Here is a 16,514-nt window from a genome sequence, read left to right as displayed (position 1 = left end):
GACTTAAACCTCGGGAGGTTACCCTCGGGGGTATTCGTTAAACCTCGGGGGGGGGTATACCCTCGGGGGTATTCGTTCCTCATCGCTGACCTGCCTTATTAACTTCCAGGCTACTCTTTGGAGCCCATCTGTGGTTTGTGGGATGACCACTCCTCCAACTTCTCCTGGAAATGTCCCACCTGATTTGTCACACCCTTACAGTAAAGTCTTTGGTACAGCGGGTATGTATGTCTTAGGTTAGATTTGACTGGTTGGTTCGGGCCAGCCTTTTATGATAAGGAACTATCTCTTAGGTCGAATAGTGAGTTTGAGAGCCATTTGTAGTAGTAAACCTATTTTTGACAATACAAACCCCTGGAGCTTTCAGAACACATAAAGTGAACCTAAAAAAAAAAGAAAGACTGATCTAGATCCCCAGAAAGTTAACTCTGGCAGCTTTCTTTGCAGTAATAGTTAAGCTGAAAAAAATTTGGCAGTTTTCCTAATTGTTTTACTTCCTCAAAGTGTGTATATTCTGCTCTTGTCTCTGAGCAGGTAGAAAAGGAACTCCTCTGGGAACCCCTGCAACCTCTCCTCCTCCAGCCCCACCCTGCCATTCGGATGACTACGTGCACATTTCACTCCCGCAGGCCATGGCCACAGCCCCCAAGAAGGTTTGCCTGGGCTCCTCTGCTGCCCTCCCCACCCGCCCACCCAAGCACAGTGACTTGCTTCCAGCCTCACTTTGTGAAGCCTGTTATGCCAGAGAGAAGTTTGACCTAGAATGTAATGGGTTTGAATCAGATCAATTCAAAATAGACTAACCAGCAGCTCTCAGAGTGTGATCTGCTGACTGCAGGGGTCTCAAAACACTTTAAGGGCATCTGCCAGGTCAGAACTACTTTCATAGTAATATTAAGTGGTTATTCGCCCTTTTTACCGCATTGGCACTTACACTCATGGCACAGAAACAATGGTGGGTAAAAGGGCTGGCCCCTTAGTATAAAATCATACTCTCCTAGTAGGCATTGCATTCTCTTCCTCGATGTGTTCTTTCAGTTTAACAGAAGAAAAACAACAACAACAACAACAACAAAACAAACCTTGAGTGTTCCATAGAAAGAACGCATATGTTTAATATTGTTTGTGATGAAGTAGGAAATAGACAAAGCACCTCGAGTGCATACCACTGTGTGGTGGTCACCACAAGCACCTGTGCCATTATTTGAGTTAAGAGCTGAACTAGTTGCTTTTTTTTTCATGGAGCAGCAGTTTTATTTGAAAGAACAACTGGTGACAAACTATGGTTACTCATACTTGAGTGTCTGGCAGGCAGTTAGCTTCTTAGATGACAAACTGGGTCTGTCACTTCAAGATAAACAACTGACGGTATTTGTTGCCAGTGATAAAAAGGTGAAATTAGAATATTAAAAAACTGATATCTGGCACCAAGAGCTTAATAGTTTCTCCAAGTCTTTTATGATGAGATTGAAAAGTCTTGGGAAGCTTGGTTAATAATTTGAGTTTTTGATATTGTATAATGAAATGTTGCCACACTTAGAAGATCTGCATAACTTGGTGACCCAGTATTCTACATGCCCAGTGTATATGTTATAGAATCACACGTAGGTAAAAGACGCATTTGGGGGACAAGGCAGACCAGGGGATCTTGACCCAGTGTGAAGAGTGAATTGCCATGGTTTCAGATTCTGCATTGTAACTAACCTGGAAGAAACACCCCTTGTCGAGTTCTAGTGGAGCATCAAAGATGCTCATCCACCGTTATCTAAGAAGTCTGTTTATTTTTTATAACTACTTATCTGTGGGCTCTAGAGTTTCCTTCATACACTTGAGCCAGAATAACCTAGCAGCAGAGCAGAGGCAGACATAAGAACCCAGCTTTCTTCCCCTAAGCCAGATATGAAAGGGATTGCAAAAATGTGAAACAGCTTGACGCTTCTCACTAAACTTATTTTTATTTATCATAAAACTATGTTATTTATGTTTACATGTATTGGGTCGGTTTTTTTCGGCCGCGCCGCACATCTTGTGGGATCTTAGTTCCCTGACCAGGGATTGAACCCGCGCCCTCAGCAGTGAAAGCCGGAGTCCTAACCACTGGACCTCCAGGGAATTCCTGGGTTTGTTATTTTTAAGTGAATTAATAATTTTAAAACTCTGTTTTAGTTTGTAACATGGTAACTATCAATAGGTATAACCACATAAACAAAGTCCTTGAGATTCTCAATAATTATTAAGAATAGGAAGGCATCCTGAGACCAAACAGTTTGAGAACCATAGGGCTAAACTTTAAACTCCTTTATAATATGCTAAAATTTTAGGTGTTTAGGATATTTCTCTAATGTTAGAGAACATGTACACAATTTTCTGCCTTGTGATATAAATGGTACCTGTCTTTTCAGGAAGAGAGAACAGATTCTGCAAGGCCCTGTCTACATAGACAACACCATCTTCCGAATGACAGAGGATTAGGTAAAATCTCTGGGTAACAGTAGACCTTGCTTGATTCTTGATGGGTTATATGTGGAAACAGGGAAATTCTGGAACACCACAAATCACTGAAGCCCAGAGATAACGAAACATATAATTAATTCTAAAAGCCAGCCTAATAACAACATCCCCCAAAGCTTTTAAGTACCTGTGTTTTGAGCTGGCCAAACTGTGGCTTTATCTGTTCTCTGAGATGTTAAGAACAGAGAGTTATATCTTCTGTGGGATGATTTTTTGGTACCTTTAGTTAGATTATTGTAATATTTTGGCTTTCTGTGGGAGCTTCCTCTCTTCAGCAGAAGGAATCATAGTAGACCCATTCTGTTACAGTGGAAGCAGTTTTCACAGTGACGGGGATGACCAGTGTGTGTCTTTGTCTTTGTTTCTCTTCAGAAGAGCTACCTGGGAGCAAAGGGTCTGTCACTCTCAGTGATCTTCCAGGGTTTCTAGGTGACCTGGCTTCTGAAGAAGATAGTATAGAAAAAGATAAAGAAGAAGGTAACATGTGCGGGATTCTGGGCTTGTGTGGGATTGCTGCGAGTTGATAAAGCCCTTGTTCTGCCCTAGTACCAGGATTTAGCGTCAACACACACAGGCTTGCTTGGTCTTTCTTCTCTTGGGGGAGGAGCTGGGAGTTGTATTCTGAGTCCTGTGCCCGGTAAAGGGAGGCCACTGTGTACCTGTCCCTCTGGGGGGCCCAGGGCGGCGTGCGGCCCCACACTGCCTGGCCTTCCCCAGGTTGGCCTGTTGACTGTGCTGTCTCTTCTCTCCCTCCCTGCTCGCAGCGGCAATATCTAAAGAACTCTCTGAGATCACAACAGCCGACGCCGAGCCCCTAGCTCCTCGCGGAGGCTTTGACTCTCCCTTCTACCGGGACAGTCTCCCGGGCTGCCCGCGGAAGACCCACTCAGCCGTCTCCAGTGCCCAGGGCACCGGTGCGAACCCTGAGCCTCTGAACTCCACCCTGGACAGGCTGGGGCCTGACACCCCAAAGCAAGCCTTTACCCCCATAGAGCTGCCCTGCGGAGGCGCCGAGGAGAGCCCTGCCGGGGACAGAGAGCGCCAGGCCTCTCTGGAGAGCGGCATCCTCACTCCCAGCCCTTTTAAGATTCCGCCTCAGAGGGGAGTGGGGTTTGGCAGTGGGCAGCCTCCCCCATACGATCATCTTTTTGAGGTGGCACTGCCAAAGACTGCCCGTCATTTTGTCAGCAAGAAGACGGAGGGACTGCTAAAGAAAGCAAAAGGGAACACAGAGGAGGACTGCACGCCCTCTGCCTCCCCCATGGAAGTGCTAGACAGACTGATACAGCAAGGGGCGGACGCGCACAGCAAGGAGCTCAACAGGTAAGGCGCGGCAGCGCTGTTCTCTTTTTCTTTAAACGTTCCGTTTGATTATAAACTACAAGAAGCCGGTGGTTGGAAACAGGAATTATTCTTGTGCTCGCCAGAGGCAGCTGGTTCTCTGTTTTGTCAGGCGTCCTCCTAGCCTGTTGCCTTTCATGTACATGAATGTGTGTATCCTCCGCACAGGCGCGTTAAACTCAGGTAATTCCTTAGGTAACAGGCCATTTAAAAATGAGTCGTTTATATTTGGGCTGTTCCGTGCCACTGTGCTGTGAGGAAGCTCAAATGCTTTCATCTTTGCTCTCTGGAAATTTGAGGATGAGGTTATGGTGTTCAAATAATACAGAAAGAGCAGTCACAAAGTCTCCTTCTCCAGCTGCAGATTTGTTGTTGTTCTGTTTTGGTAACATAGTCCATTAGATGGAAGATAAAAGCCGTCAGCATCTCAATGCAAGTTCATGGTGGCCTGCCCCTGCTCACATGGCTTAGGAACCTGTCAGAGAGCGCTGTTTTCACCCCTTCTTTATTACACTTTTAGAGGTGATCTGGAGAAAGAGTAAGGGAATCACTGGTCCACAGTGATGCCATTTCTAAACAGGCTCTTAGGGAATGCTAGTTTTAATTTTTCTTCTGTAGAATAACCTAAGGTGGAATTTGACAGATAACTGTAATGTTTAAGATCTCTTTTTGAGTGAAGTTTAGTGTAATAGACTCAGGTAAATTACCTGCTTTTTCCTTAACCTTGGGTGACAGTAGCTTCTCAACAGAGAGGGTTGAAAACAGCTCTCAGTGTGTTTGATCACTCAGTTGCCTTGGAGAGCCGCCCAAAATTCAGAGGCTACAGTATGAGCTCCAAGTTAGGGCCTTTCCACTCTGGAAACTTGGTCGTGCTTAATGGGGGCCCCTTCCATCTACTATAAGGCCCCTCCTCTTACCCCAGGTGGGCTTTGTGTTTGAAACTTTCTCATGCCTGTGCACTTGTGACCACAAGGAAGTGATCTAATGTTACTGCAATTAAAAGTCCAGTTAAGTTTTTCTAGGTAAGATCTGTAACTTTGTCACTCAAAAACTTTTTTCCTAGGTTGTCTTTACCCAGCAAGTCTGTCGACTGGACCCACTTCGGAGGTAAAGTTGTTACTTTAGCTCCAAATCCAGCCCATAGAGATCCTGCTTGCTTGTTGCCTTTTCTGTCCTTGAAGGAGGTGCCCTGTAGGAAACATTTCCCCTTCCCTACTGCTCCAGCCAGGTTATCTGCTTGGGTACAGAGTCTCTCACATGTTGCAAAGTCAGCATTTCCTATTTTTGTAAAGTGGCAAGTACCACGTGCTTGAGAGCAGAAGTGCAAAGAGGCAGGCCTCATGCCAGCCTTCCCTAGAAAAGATCCAAGTGAAGTGAGTGGTGCTGGGACAGTTCTTGAGCAAGAACCTACCAAGAAGCAAGAAAAGGAGTCATAGATAGATAGCTAGCTAGCTAGCTAGCTAGCAGATTTGTGGGGAAAAACACTTGGAGCTCTCAAAGAGCCATCCTACATTGTACCCCTGTGCGTTCCTTTAAAAGGAAGATGGGTAGTAGGTACTGCCCCTCCCCCTTCCCCAGTGAGTGACTGTGGCTGGAAACCAGGTGGTCATTTGCAAAGTGAGTGACTTTGTTTCTTCAAGAATCGTGGCCGGGGCTTGACTGAACGCTATGTAAAAGGCATCTCTGCCGCCCTCCCTCTGCTTTACAATCAGGCTCCGCTCCCTCAGATGAGACCCGCTCCCTCCGTAACCAGTTGCTCTTACTGCACAACCAGTTACTCTATGAGCGTTTTAAGAGGCAGCAGCACGCGCTTCGGAACAGGCGGCTCCTGCGCAAGGTGATCAGGGCAGCTGCTCTGGAGGAGCACAACGCTGCCATGGTGAGCACCTCGGGGCCCGGGCGGGGCTCGAGGCCAGAGCTCTCCGTCCTGGCGCCGCCCGCTGGCGCGGCCTGGGGCAGGTCACTCCGTCTCTGCGGTTAATACGCGAACGGCCACATCCCGGAATTCCCTTGCAGCTCTTCGAACCCACGGGGACAAGTGTTTTTTTTGTGTCTGTTGGTCTGTAATTGACTATGATGGTAACAGAGGGAAAAGATGATTTTGTTTCTCCAAAGGTAAAACCAGCTCTCCTGGAGCAGTTTTATGGCAGAAACTTGGAGGGCAGTTAAGCCAGTCAGACCTGGAGAGTGACCTTGGCTCTAACACTCATTACCTTAGGAAAGTCATTTAGCCTCTGGAGGCCTCTGTTACCCGTTGTGTAAAATGAGAAGAAGAATCGCAGCATCTGCTTTCTAACTGTGGTGGTTAAAAAAACCGTGTCAGTAAGCATTTGCCCATTGCTGGTGCAAGGTAAGCTTTCAGTCAGTGTTCGTCACTTTAGTGACCTTGGCCAGTACCAGCACTTACTTCAGTGCTGGGGCTTAGGACTTTTGAAAGTATCAGGAGCAAGTTGATCGCTGAGAAAAGTCCTTTAAGCAACTTTTGATCCATTTGCTAATGTGGAATTTGGAAACCCTTGACCAAAAGCCAAGTTAGACAGCAGTGAGCTGTCAGATTCTGGGCCTGTGGTTAGCTCGTGCCTGTTCAGATGAAGCGTCTGCAGCACACATTGTACTTGAGGGTCACTGCCCATGCTGGAAGGCAGCTAAAATGATGGCCTCTTTGGTCTCTGCTAGAAAGACCAGTTGAAGTTACAAGAGAAAGACATCCAGATATGGAAGGTTAGTCTGCAGAAAGAACAAGCCAGATACAGTCAGCTTCAGGAGCAGCGAGACACGGTGGTCACCCAGCTCCACAGCCAGATCAGACAGCTTCAGCACGACCGGGAGGAGTTCTACAACCAGAGCCAGGAGTTACAGGTACGAACTGCAGCGCCCAGCAGAGGCCGCCAGGAAAGGGCGGGAAAGCACCTGATTCATCTCTGAAATCGTGGCAGGTAGATTTCACATCAGGTACATTTTATTTAGGGCAGAGAGTCCCCAGCTTTCTGGGTTCACAGTTCTGTTAGCATTTCAGTAATTTTTTCCTGGTACTCCACAGCCAAAAGAAACATCTAACAGTTCTGCCCAGTAAGTAGATCCAGACAACTTAGGATTTAGGTCCTAACGACTTAGTAGCTGTTAGAAAATAATACACATACTTTATTTTTCAATTTTCAATCTCATTTTTGAGTGACCATGGTCACTTACAAATGCGGTATGTGTACCTGTTGGGCACTGCCAAGTCTCAGACCTTGGAATCAGATGAGACACTGACGCCCTCAATTCCTGTTTCACATTGGTTTTCTCATGGTGATGTTTGTCACAGCAACCACCTACAAGCCCAGCTTTGCAAAGATAATACGTGTTCCACAGGCACGTAGAACACCTGATACTGAAACGCTGAGCTCCCTCTAGCTAGTAGTTCACATCATGACCAGTAGATGTCGCTGTGTTTCCCTCGAAATTTAAAAGTAGCCCCACAGCGCCTCTGTGAGCCTGCTGTGTAGCCCTAGGGCTCTTTGGTGCACAGTTGGGGAACTGCAGATTTAAGGGTTTTTTTTGGTTTTTGTTTTTCCTTTTGATAATCAGTCAGAAACTCAGAAATTAACTATAACTTACTTTTTAAAACTAAGAAGTTAGTTTTAAGCCTGACGGCCCAAGAATAGTAGAGCAACAGAGGCACGAGGCTTTCCTGGTTCTCTGTGGGCCGATGGCCAGGTGCACCCGTGGCCTGGCCTGCTGGCACTCTGTAACTTCCTGGCACGTCTCCTTGGGCAGACGAAGCTGGAGGACTGCAGGAACATGATCGCGGAGCTGCGCATAGAACTGAAGAAGGCCAACAGCAAGGTGTGCCACACCGAGCTGCTGCTCAGCCAGGTGTCTCAGAAGGTAAGAGACGGGCAAGCTGGGCTGTGCTCACACCACTGCTGATGTTCTTCCTCCAGACAGGACACGTGCATTACTTGTGTGTCTGTGTCAGGCGTTCCCAGCAGGGAGTGACGCTGCTCCCCTCCCCCCAGGGGACACTGGGCAATGTCTGCAGACATTTTTGGTTGACGTTTTTTGTTTTGTTTTTTATTTATTTTTGGCGGCGTTAGGTCTTCATTGCTGCACGCGGGCCCCCTTTAGCTGCAGCAAGCTGGGGCCACTCTTCACTGCAGTGCGTGGGCTTCTCATTGCGGTGGCTTCTCTTGTGGAAGAGCACGGGCCCTAGGCACACGGGCTTCAGTAGTTGTGGGACGCGGGCTCAGTAGTTGTGGCTCGCGGGCTCAGTAGTTGTGGCTCACGGGCCCTAGAGCGCAGGCTCAGTAGTTGCGGCGCATGGGCTTAGTTGCTCCACGGCATGTGGAATCTTCCTGGACCGGGGCTCAAACCCATGTCCCCTTCATTGGCCGGCGGATTCTTAACCACTGCGCCACCAGGGAAGTCCTGGTTGACATTCTTGATGCTACTGACACCGACTGGGCAGGGGCCGAGGTGCTCCTCAACATCAGACAGTGCGTGGGCGGCCCTGCAGCAGGGGACTGCCTGGCCTGAGCCCTGGTCTGTGTGTATCCCGGGAACTTGTTCTCAGTACTTCGTTTACATAAATGTGAAGAGTTCGTTCAGGCTTCTGAGCTATGATCTTTTCCTCTTTGGAAGTCATTGCACTCGTACGTAAATCACTTACTCAGGAACCTGTGGGTTTATCCCAGGGCTTTATCCCCCTGGACCTAACATCCCTGCTGTGGTGGTTGTGTACATACCCATCTCCTCGAGGTGCCCTGTGGGTGGCCAGTTTTGATGTGGAGCATTTGTGCCTCTTCCCCTTTGCATAGGGACAATTTTGAAGTACGTTTCTGTCCATTTTTGTTGCCCTTGTATGCCTTCCTCCCCACCAGCCGTTGTGGTGTGGCCTTTGAAACCACGGGGGTTGTTTACACTGACTCAGCCCTGAAATAGTGTGCTCCTAGCTGGTTCCCTGTTTAATGTCCATTTGCTAGCTTTGTGTCGTCAGATCTTTCACTTCGCTTGTTTCTGTGTTTTTGTTAGCTCTCAAATAGTGAGTCGGTCCAACAGCAGATGGAGTTCTTGAACAGGCAGCTGTTGGTTCTTGGGGAAGTCAACGAGCTGTATTTGGAACAACTGCAGAACAAGCATTCAGACACCACAAAGGTATGTGGGCTTGGGGAGCCAGAGCCTACCTGAGATGCTGTTAGGACCCAGGCCATATGCCTATGGCACAGCACAGAGAATGGCTTATGAATTGTTTCCTGAAAGATGGCGTGGCAGACCTAGTGTCATTTCCACCTCTCCCTGGTCTGGCAACACAGGCACTTTTCAGCTATCACACAAGCTTGTTTCCCTTAGTTGGGTTGCTTTGAAATTAAATCAGTTATGTGTGAAAGCACATAATGGTAATTGGTACAGACTAGATGATAAAAATGTTTTTCTTCTTTTTTTTTTTTTTCTTTTTTTTTGGCCACACCGCGCGGCATGCGGGATCTTAGTTCCCTGTCCAGGAATCAAACCTGTGCCCCCTTCATTGGAAGCGTGGAGTCTTAACCACTGGACCACCAGGGAAGTCCCAAAAGTGTTTTCCTTCTCTTACCCATGCCCCCTTCTTTAAAGAGAGAGAGACAGGCTGACAGATAAAGAAAAAGGATGGGGAGCCAATTCTGTTTAGCATATAACTCTCAGGGCTGTAGGTTTATACTGCTATAAATATTTTTTTTCTTCGTAATGTTGAATTTAATTTCAGCAGATGGTGGTTCAGTCTTGGCAACAAGGCCAGCGTCGGGATGATCTTACATTAATTAGTGCCTTACCAGTGGTGTCGAGGCAGAAGTTTTATGTCACTTTATAAATAGCCTCGGGTAATGTTGGTGAATGAGTTGGGAATGGAATTTTAAGAATAAATGCTTAGATGCCTCCTGTCACTAACTTCTTCATCACACACAGGCTTTCTTTTTAGGATTTTTTGGGCTTGTGCTTTGTAAAGCTTTTTTTTCTTTTTCCTTGGCCAAATGTAGGGAGTAGTCTTAGAATCAGAGAGGTGGAATTTTCATAATAGTTATTCTTATTTCTCAGCTTCTCTCAACTCTCAGATTCAGACTCCCTTTAGAAGGATGTTAAATGTGGAACTTTCTCTAGAAACCAGCTCTCACTTATTTTGGAAGTATAATGGCCTCAGAAAAAGAAAGAAGGGAAAAGAGACCTGAGGGACTGGAGAACCTCTGAAAAAGCTTACTTAAACACAGTCCTAACTCTCCCAAGAGAAATGTGGATGGGCGCCGCGGTGCTGTCTTTTGGTTGGAACACTTACGCCCTTGGGGCCTCAAGCAAGCCACCTGACCTCTTTGGGCCTGGCTTCACAGTTCATAAAATGCGCATGGTGATACTGACTTGCAAACCTTCAGCCATAAGCAGCAACAAAAAAAGACTACACTGGCTTAACCATAAAGAGTTTCGTTATTTCTCTTGACAAGAAGTCCCGAGGCAGGTGAGTTCCAGGTTGGTCAAGTCAGCAGCTGAGGGACAGCAGCAAGGAGCCTGGTTCTTTCCACTCTTCTGCACCACCCGACCTATCCTCTCAACCTTGTCTTTGGGCTGTCTGTGCTCCTGGTTGCAAAGTGTGTGCCACAGTTAACACTGTCACAGGTAGATGTCATGATGTCCCCTGGAGGAGCAGAGCATCGCCTCCTGCAGGTCTCTCTCATCAAGGAAACCTTTCCCAGGAACTCTCCACCAGACCTCCCACCCTTGTTATTGGCCACGATTATGTCATGTGTCCATCCCTAGCCAGCCATGGCTTTGAACCTGTTTTTGGACCTGGAGCTGGGCTTCCTCTTGTTCAGTCCAGTAGGGGACGAGAAATGGGTATCTGAGCATCAGGTGGGGAATGGCTGGTAGGTACTGGGTGTAGCCCCTCTTACATGGCTGTGAGAGTTAGTGATAGCGCATAGATGTTCCTAGTTCAATACTTTGTTTGATTCTCCGTAAATACTTACTGTCGTTTCCGACAAAAGTTCAGTTTGTTCACCTAACCTATGCCGAAGTCTGGAGCCATTAGGCATAGCCGGAACGGCCACATTATCTGGTCCCAGTCCTGAGCTTAACTCGATCCCATTCTGACCGAGGAAGCATTGGACTTGCTGGTCATCTTCGAGGTGGGGTGCCTTCAGGGAAGCGGGAAGCTCATCTCCTTGCTCCTTATGGTTTATTTTCTTTTTTAAAAAGACAACGTATGGTAATTTTAAGTTTATGTATATTTTACCACCATAAAAAAGCCACACAACACAAACGTAGCATATACTTGTTAGAAAAGCATCCTTTCCACCTCTCTGCTGAGCATAGTGCACACTTGCTGTTTCCATCGGTCGGCAGGCAGCTTGTCTTCTTGGCATGATTGACAAACCTTGTCAGGGTACCTGGTCTGCAGATGTTCATTCCTGTTGCGTCTCTAGCTTTATCTTAGTTGGTATTAGGGGAGGGAGAAGAGTAGAAAAGAAAACAAACGACCCACACCGCCACCGCGCTGAACCACACCTCCACCGCGCTGAACCACACCGCCACCGCGCTGGCCCACACTGCCACCGCGCTGAACCGCACCACCACCGTGCTGAACCGCACCGCCACCGCGCCGGCCCACACCGCCACCGCGCCGGCCCACACCGCCACCGCGCTGAACCGCACCTCCACTGCGCTGAACCACGCTGCCACCGCGCCGGCCCACACCGCCACCGCGCTGAAATCATAACTGAATATTGGCGTGTTTTCAGAATGTGTGTGTTAACATGGTTGATCACACTATTCACGTGGCTTTATAATCTGCTTTTTTATCTTTTACTGATACACATAATTTTTTAAAACTTATTAAATAGAAAGTGTACTTTAATTTACTTATTTTCTTGACGTTAGACTTCATAGTTTCTAGTTTTTTGCTCTTCTGAATATGCTGTGCTGATTATTTTTGTGCCCAAATGTCTAGTCATGTTTCAAATGATTTCCTAAGGGATAGATTTCAGGGAAGGATTAGTAGGTACTTACTGCCAGCCTACTTTCCAGAAAGTTGTACTAGTTTCTATTTCCACTAGCAATATACCAATAAAGTACCTTCTCAATGTTTGTTACATTGCTTTTGCAAAGTGGGTATGGCATTTTCATTTTCTAAAAGTACTAACTCCAATTCCTTTTTTTGTTTGTTTGTTTTGTTTTAAGGAAGTAGAAATGATGAAAACTGCATATCGGAAAGAACTAGAAAAAAACAGAAGCCATGTTCTCCAGCAGAATCAGAGGCTGGATACTGCTCAAAAACGGATTTTGGAACTGGAATCTCATCTAGCCAAGAAAGACCACCTTCTTTTGGAACAGAAAAAATATTTAGAGGATGTCAAACTCCAGGCAAGGTAACTTGGAGGGGGAAAGGTTTTTGTTGTGATGTATTTAAGTAGAACTTCCCACATTCTGGGGTGGTCTGTATCTTTCAGAGGACAGCTGCAGGCCGCAGAGAGCAGGTATGAAGCTCAGAAGAGGATCACCCAAGTGTTTGAACTGGAGATCTTAGATTTATACGGCAGGTTGGAGAAGGATGGCCTCCTGAAAAAACTTGAAGAAGAAAAGACAGAAGCAGCCGAAGCAGCGGAAGAAAGGTAGGAGCAAAGAGTCGGCAGCCGTGGCCTTGTCGTGAGGCTGCCGCTGACAGAGCGGGGAGGCATCGTGTGGTGTTAGCAGCGGTCCCAGCCGGATAGGCGAGCCTGCAGCTCTCAGCTGCGTCCCTCAGAGCACCCAGCCATCCTTCTGAGTTCCTTGTCCTGGGGCCCGAGTCACTTGATAATGGTCCTGGGAAGCGTTCCTATTTAAGATCGCCGTCTGATATCCCTGGTTGTGGCTTAGGTTTCTCTTCATGAGCTCTCAACACGGGAGTCCTCTCTTCTAGAACGTAGAGCAGGCCGGCAGAGCTCAGCGTCGGTGCGAGCGCGCGTCCGCGTAATTCCGTGCTTCCCAAACACGGGCACTGCAACCACCAGCTCCCTTTCTCGTCCTCGGATTTCTTACAGGCTCGACTGTTGTCGTGACGGCTGCTCGGATTCTGTGACAGGGCACAACAGTGAAGAGGCATCTGGCCCTAACGGGGAGACCAAGCCTCCCAGGCCTGGAGGCAGCAGCAGCAGCAGCAGCAGCAGCGGCGGCAGTGAGCTTTCTACCCCGGAGAAACCCCCAAACCCGAGGGTGGGCCCGCTCAGCAGTCGCTGGGAGACTGCCGTGGGAGAGCCCACCGCGGGCATCCCTGTGACTGTCGGCTCACTTCCTAGTTCAAAAAGCTTCCTGGGCATGAAGGCTCGAGAGCTATTTCGTAATAAGAGTGAGAGCCAGTGCGATGAGGACAGCCTGACCAGCAGTAGCCTTTCTGAGACCCTAAAGACAGAGCTGGGCAAAGACTCGGGTGTGGAAGCCAAGCCCCCCCTGAACCTAGACGGCCCGCAGCCGCCTCCCCCGAAGCCAGACAGCGTGGGGCAGCTCCGTATCATGGACTACAATGAGGCGCAGCACGAGCACAGCTAGGGACGGTGCCAGGCAGTGTTACCGCGCAGCGCCGGCCTGGAGCGGGACGTGTGAGCGCCCGGTTCGGAGCTCTCCCGTTTCCAGGGTTTGAGGGGCTAGCTCCCGCAGCGGAAATGGGGTGGGGGTCCTTTGACAGTTGACTGAATGCAGAACGGTTTTTGGATCTGGCATTGAAATGCCTCTTCAGTTTCCCTTCGGCCACCCTCTCTTTCATTTACCTGGCAGCGTGTACTAACCCGAGGGCCAGGGTGTGTTCCTCACTAGCTTTATTTTCTTCCTTTTCCCCCCAAATGGTTGTGTCCTGTGCAATATGAGGCCAAATCTAATCCTGGAGTCTCACACACCACCCGCTCCTTTCCTGAAGCTCAGTTAGCTGGGCGGGCTCTCCGTGAGCCCAGTCCTTGTTGGCATCACAGGTAAGTCTGGTTTTGTCCCTTTCCAGGAGGATGTGACATGCAAAGCTGATCATCTTCACATGAGAGCTTTCACATGAGATGTTGTCACTGCTTTTGGTTCTAACATCCATCATCTAAAGCCGCAGATCTAGAAAAACAATGGTTTATTCTCTCTTAAGTTCTTTTGGCGGTTCTGATAAGCTTCCTAGAAAGTTCCATGTGAACAAAGGTCTGTTGTTGGAAAAGTCTGGAGCTGGCACTGTGGAGACCATGCTCCCCTTTGGGAATGCTCTGTCCCCCTGCCCCACTACCTCTTGCTTATGTGGCGTTTGCTCGAAAGCTGGTACTGTTCTGATTACAGGCTGGGGTGTGGGTGGTCAGGCGTGCTCTCTGCAGGAGGGAGGATGGTGGCTGGAGCAGCTCCCTGGAAAGGAAAGTGCTGGGGATGAGGACCTGCGCCTGCAGGCGGGGTGGTGCTAGCTGTTTGCCTCTCTTCCCTGTCCCGTGTGCCTCCTGTTTACGTCAGCTTCTCTGGAATGCTGCAGCAGAAAGGCTCTGAAGGTCCAAAGAGTTTCTTCAACGTTTTATGAACATCATGTCTCAGGCTGTGAGAGTTGCCTCGCTATAGTAGATTCTAGGCCACCAAAAAGGTAACAGCTTTTTCACACCAATGCTGACTTTCAGGGGCCGACCCTGCAGGGGGCTTGATGCTGCTCCCCTTGCACGTGTTGGTCATGGCAGAGCATTAAAGGAGAGTCCTGGAGAGGGTTGACAGAGCTGACTGCCTGGGCCCAGTGGGCTGCCTGCACGTGCTTGGGAGAGGTGACACAAGTCAGAACATGGGTCGTGGCAGAGAATCTGAACTCAGCAGGTGCTCCTGAAATGAATGCTAGAAGCCTAAGAATTGTTGCCTAGTGATCCAGCCGAGGCTGAGGTGGGGGGGGGGGGGGGGGGGAGACTGGTAGGAAAGAGCCAGTGAACTTGGCTTTTTTCTTTCTCATCTTTCAGTTAAAAGTGTAGAAGCGTTCATCCATGAAGAGGGAAATGGCAAACTGAAATGGTACGAAACTTTAGTGCATATGGAAGCTTCCAGCACATGAGGGTAAAAGTCTCTTTTTTAAAGTGTGGCAATAAATATTCTAGCCTCCCAAATAACCAAAGGGAGCTAGAGAATGAGACTCCACGTCACCATGGCTGTACTGGCAGACCACCTCCTTGGGACAGGATTTCTGGGTGTGACTGATGGATCCCAGCTTGAGGGAGGGTGTGTGCCCGACTGCTCCAGCCCAGCGCGGGGCCAGCAGTTGCCGCTGGATGCCTGATGTGGAGTATTAATGACACCACGGATGTTTAATTCAGCTTTTTCCAAAGGAAAGCTTAAAATCCAATATGTTCTGGTTTCCTATTACAGTTTTATTTAGAAAAGGAAAACATGAACAAATCCAGGAAAAAAAAAGTTACCAGGTAACTATTAAAACTGTTTCTAAATGCTTATCCCCTCCCCAAGCCCAGGAGATCTGTGCCACAGAACAAAGATACCAGGCACTTAAATCAAAGCCTTTACCCTAACTGCAAAAGCAAGGAGGCCAATGTAAAGAAAGAAAAAAAAATTTTTAATGGACAGATTGTAAAAATACAGGGAAGAAGGAGGCAGTGTGGTAAAGTGGACTGGGGCCAGGGCTGGAAGGCCTTGGCATGCTCCTCCAGCCGGGGCATCCGTTTGCTCAGCTTTATAACCATGGCTGACCCCAGCAGCTGCACTCAGCTTCCTTTGGGCTCTAGGAGGCCATGGATTTTATTCAGCCAAGGCTGGGGGATGGAGGCCTGGAGTCATGCTGAAGTTACCCAGCCTGAAAATTTAGGCTTTTATATTGCAAAGGACTTGAGTCGATAATAAAGTTTGGTTTGGTTTTGAAAATCATAGACTTGCCAAGAGTCAGCGGGTCACTCGATTATGCTGCAGTGAGTATTTTTAAGGATGGAAAGGTGATAGTGGTATAGGAACTCCCGAGAGAGAATTCAGGCCTGGCAACAGGCAGGGCAAAGGCAGTAGAACCGTCACATTCGAGGCAGAGCCTGTATTCCCAGACGTTAGGGTTAAGCTCCACTGGAGTCACTTGGAGCAGGCTTGCCTGCTTCAGAGCTGTTTGGCCAGTGTCCATAACCTGTTCCGCTCGCCACCTGACACTAACCAGGGTCAGCGTAGACCCTGAGAGAAGATGGGAGTCTGCTTCTTGGGAGTCTTGGGAGCGTGAAACCTTGTTTTAAAAGGGAGCACTACAGTATCATTGCGGGGGGGCGGGAGGGGAGATGATAGCATGGTCTCCGTAGAGAAAATGAGTTCCTGAATCTACTACAGGTAAATAAGTACATGGATCTCTATCAGACAGAACTTTCATGGATTTTAAAAAAGCTTTTGACAAGGTTCTGTCACAAGCCTATGAAATTTGTTACTGTGGAATTGGAAGAAATATCTGGTCATGAATAAGAAAACTAACTGAAATCCAAAGGTAGGAGATGAAGACCATTTCTTGGGTCAGAGGTTTCCTTGGAGATGAGTGCCGGGACCAACCCCATAAGGTGGGTGGGTAGATGTGACCTCCCTAGGTTTGTCAGCAGAGTTTTTCAGGAGGGAAAACTACCCAATCTTTGGGAATAAGCTGCTGAAGGTTCTTACTAGGCTCTGTGAGTGGAGAGAGAAATGATAGATAAGCTGCTTTGTGAGCCAGATATATGTCATGT

General features: G+C 48.1%; 1 protein-coding gene across 4 annotated transcripts in view; it reads left to right on the top strand.

The window, feature by feature from the left end:
• TSC1 (TSC complex subunit 1) overlaps nucleotides 1-15,693 on the top strand; it is a 45,850-nt gene extending 30,157 nt beyond the window's left edge. For all 4 annotated transcript variants that reach the window (XM_036855508.1, XM_036855507.1, XM_036855509.1 and 1 more), the window contains 13 exons: nucleotides 110-221; nucleotides 535-653; nucleotides 2,403-2,472; nucleotides 2,884-2,988; nucleotides 3,276-3,834; nucleotides 4,916-4,959; nucleotides 5,565-5,731; nucleotides 6,529-6,711; nucleotides 7,612-7,722; nucleotides 8,866-8,988; nucleotides 12,034-12,221; nucleotides 12,303-12,464; nucleotides 12,873-15,693. In XM_036855508.1, coding sequence (XP_036711403.1) covers nucleotides 110-221; nucleotides 535-653; nucleotides 2,403-2,472; nucleotides 2,884-2,988; nucleotides 3,276-3,834; nucleotides 4,916-4,959; nucleotides 5,565-5,731; nucleotides 6,529-6,711; nucleotides 7,612-7,722; nucleotides 8,866-8,988; nucleotides 12,034-12,221; nucleotides 12,303-12,464; nucleotides 12,873-13,377 — 2,448 coding nt within the window. In that variant the 3' untranslated portion in view covers nucleotides 13,378-15,693. The remainder of the gene's footprint in view (nucleotides 1-109; nucleotides 222-534; nucleotides 654-2,402; nucleotides 2,473-2,883; nucleotides 2,989-3,275; nucleotides 3,835-4,915; nucleotides 4,960-5,564; nucleotides 5,732-6,528; nucleotides 6,712-7,611; nucleotides 7,723-8,865; nucleotides 8,989-12,033; nucleotides 12,222-12,302; nucleotides 12,465-12,872) is intronic.
• The last annotated feature ends 821 nt before the right edge of the window (nucleotides 15,694-16,514 follow it).

Source organism: Balaenoptera musculus, chromosome 6 (assembly GCF_009873245.2).
Source record: "Balaenoptera musculus isolate JJ_BM4_2016_0621 chromosome 6, mBalMus1.pri.v3, whole genome shotgun sequence".
Lineage (NCBI taxonomy): Eukaryota > Metazoa > Chordata > Mammalia > Artiodactyla > Balaenopteridae > Balaenoptera > Balaenoptera musculus.
Note: the sequence above shows the minus strand (reverse complement) of the source record. Positions and strands in the feature narration are given on the sequence as shown.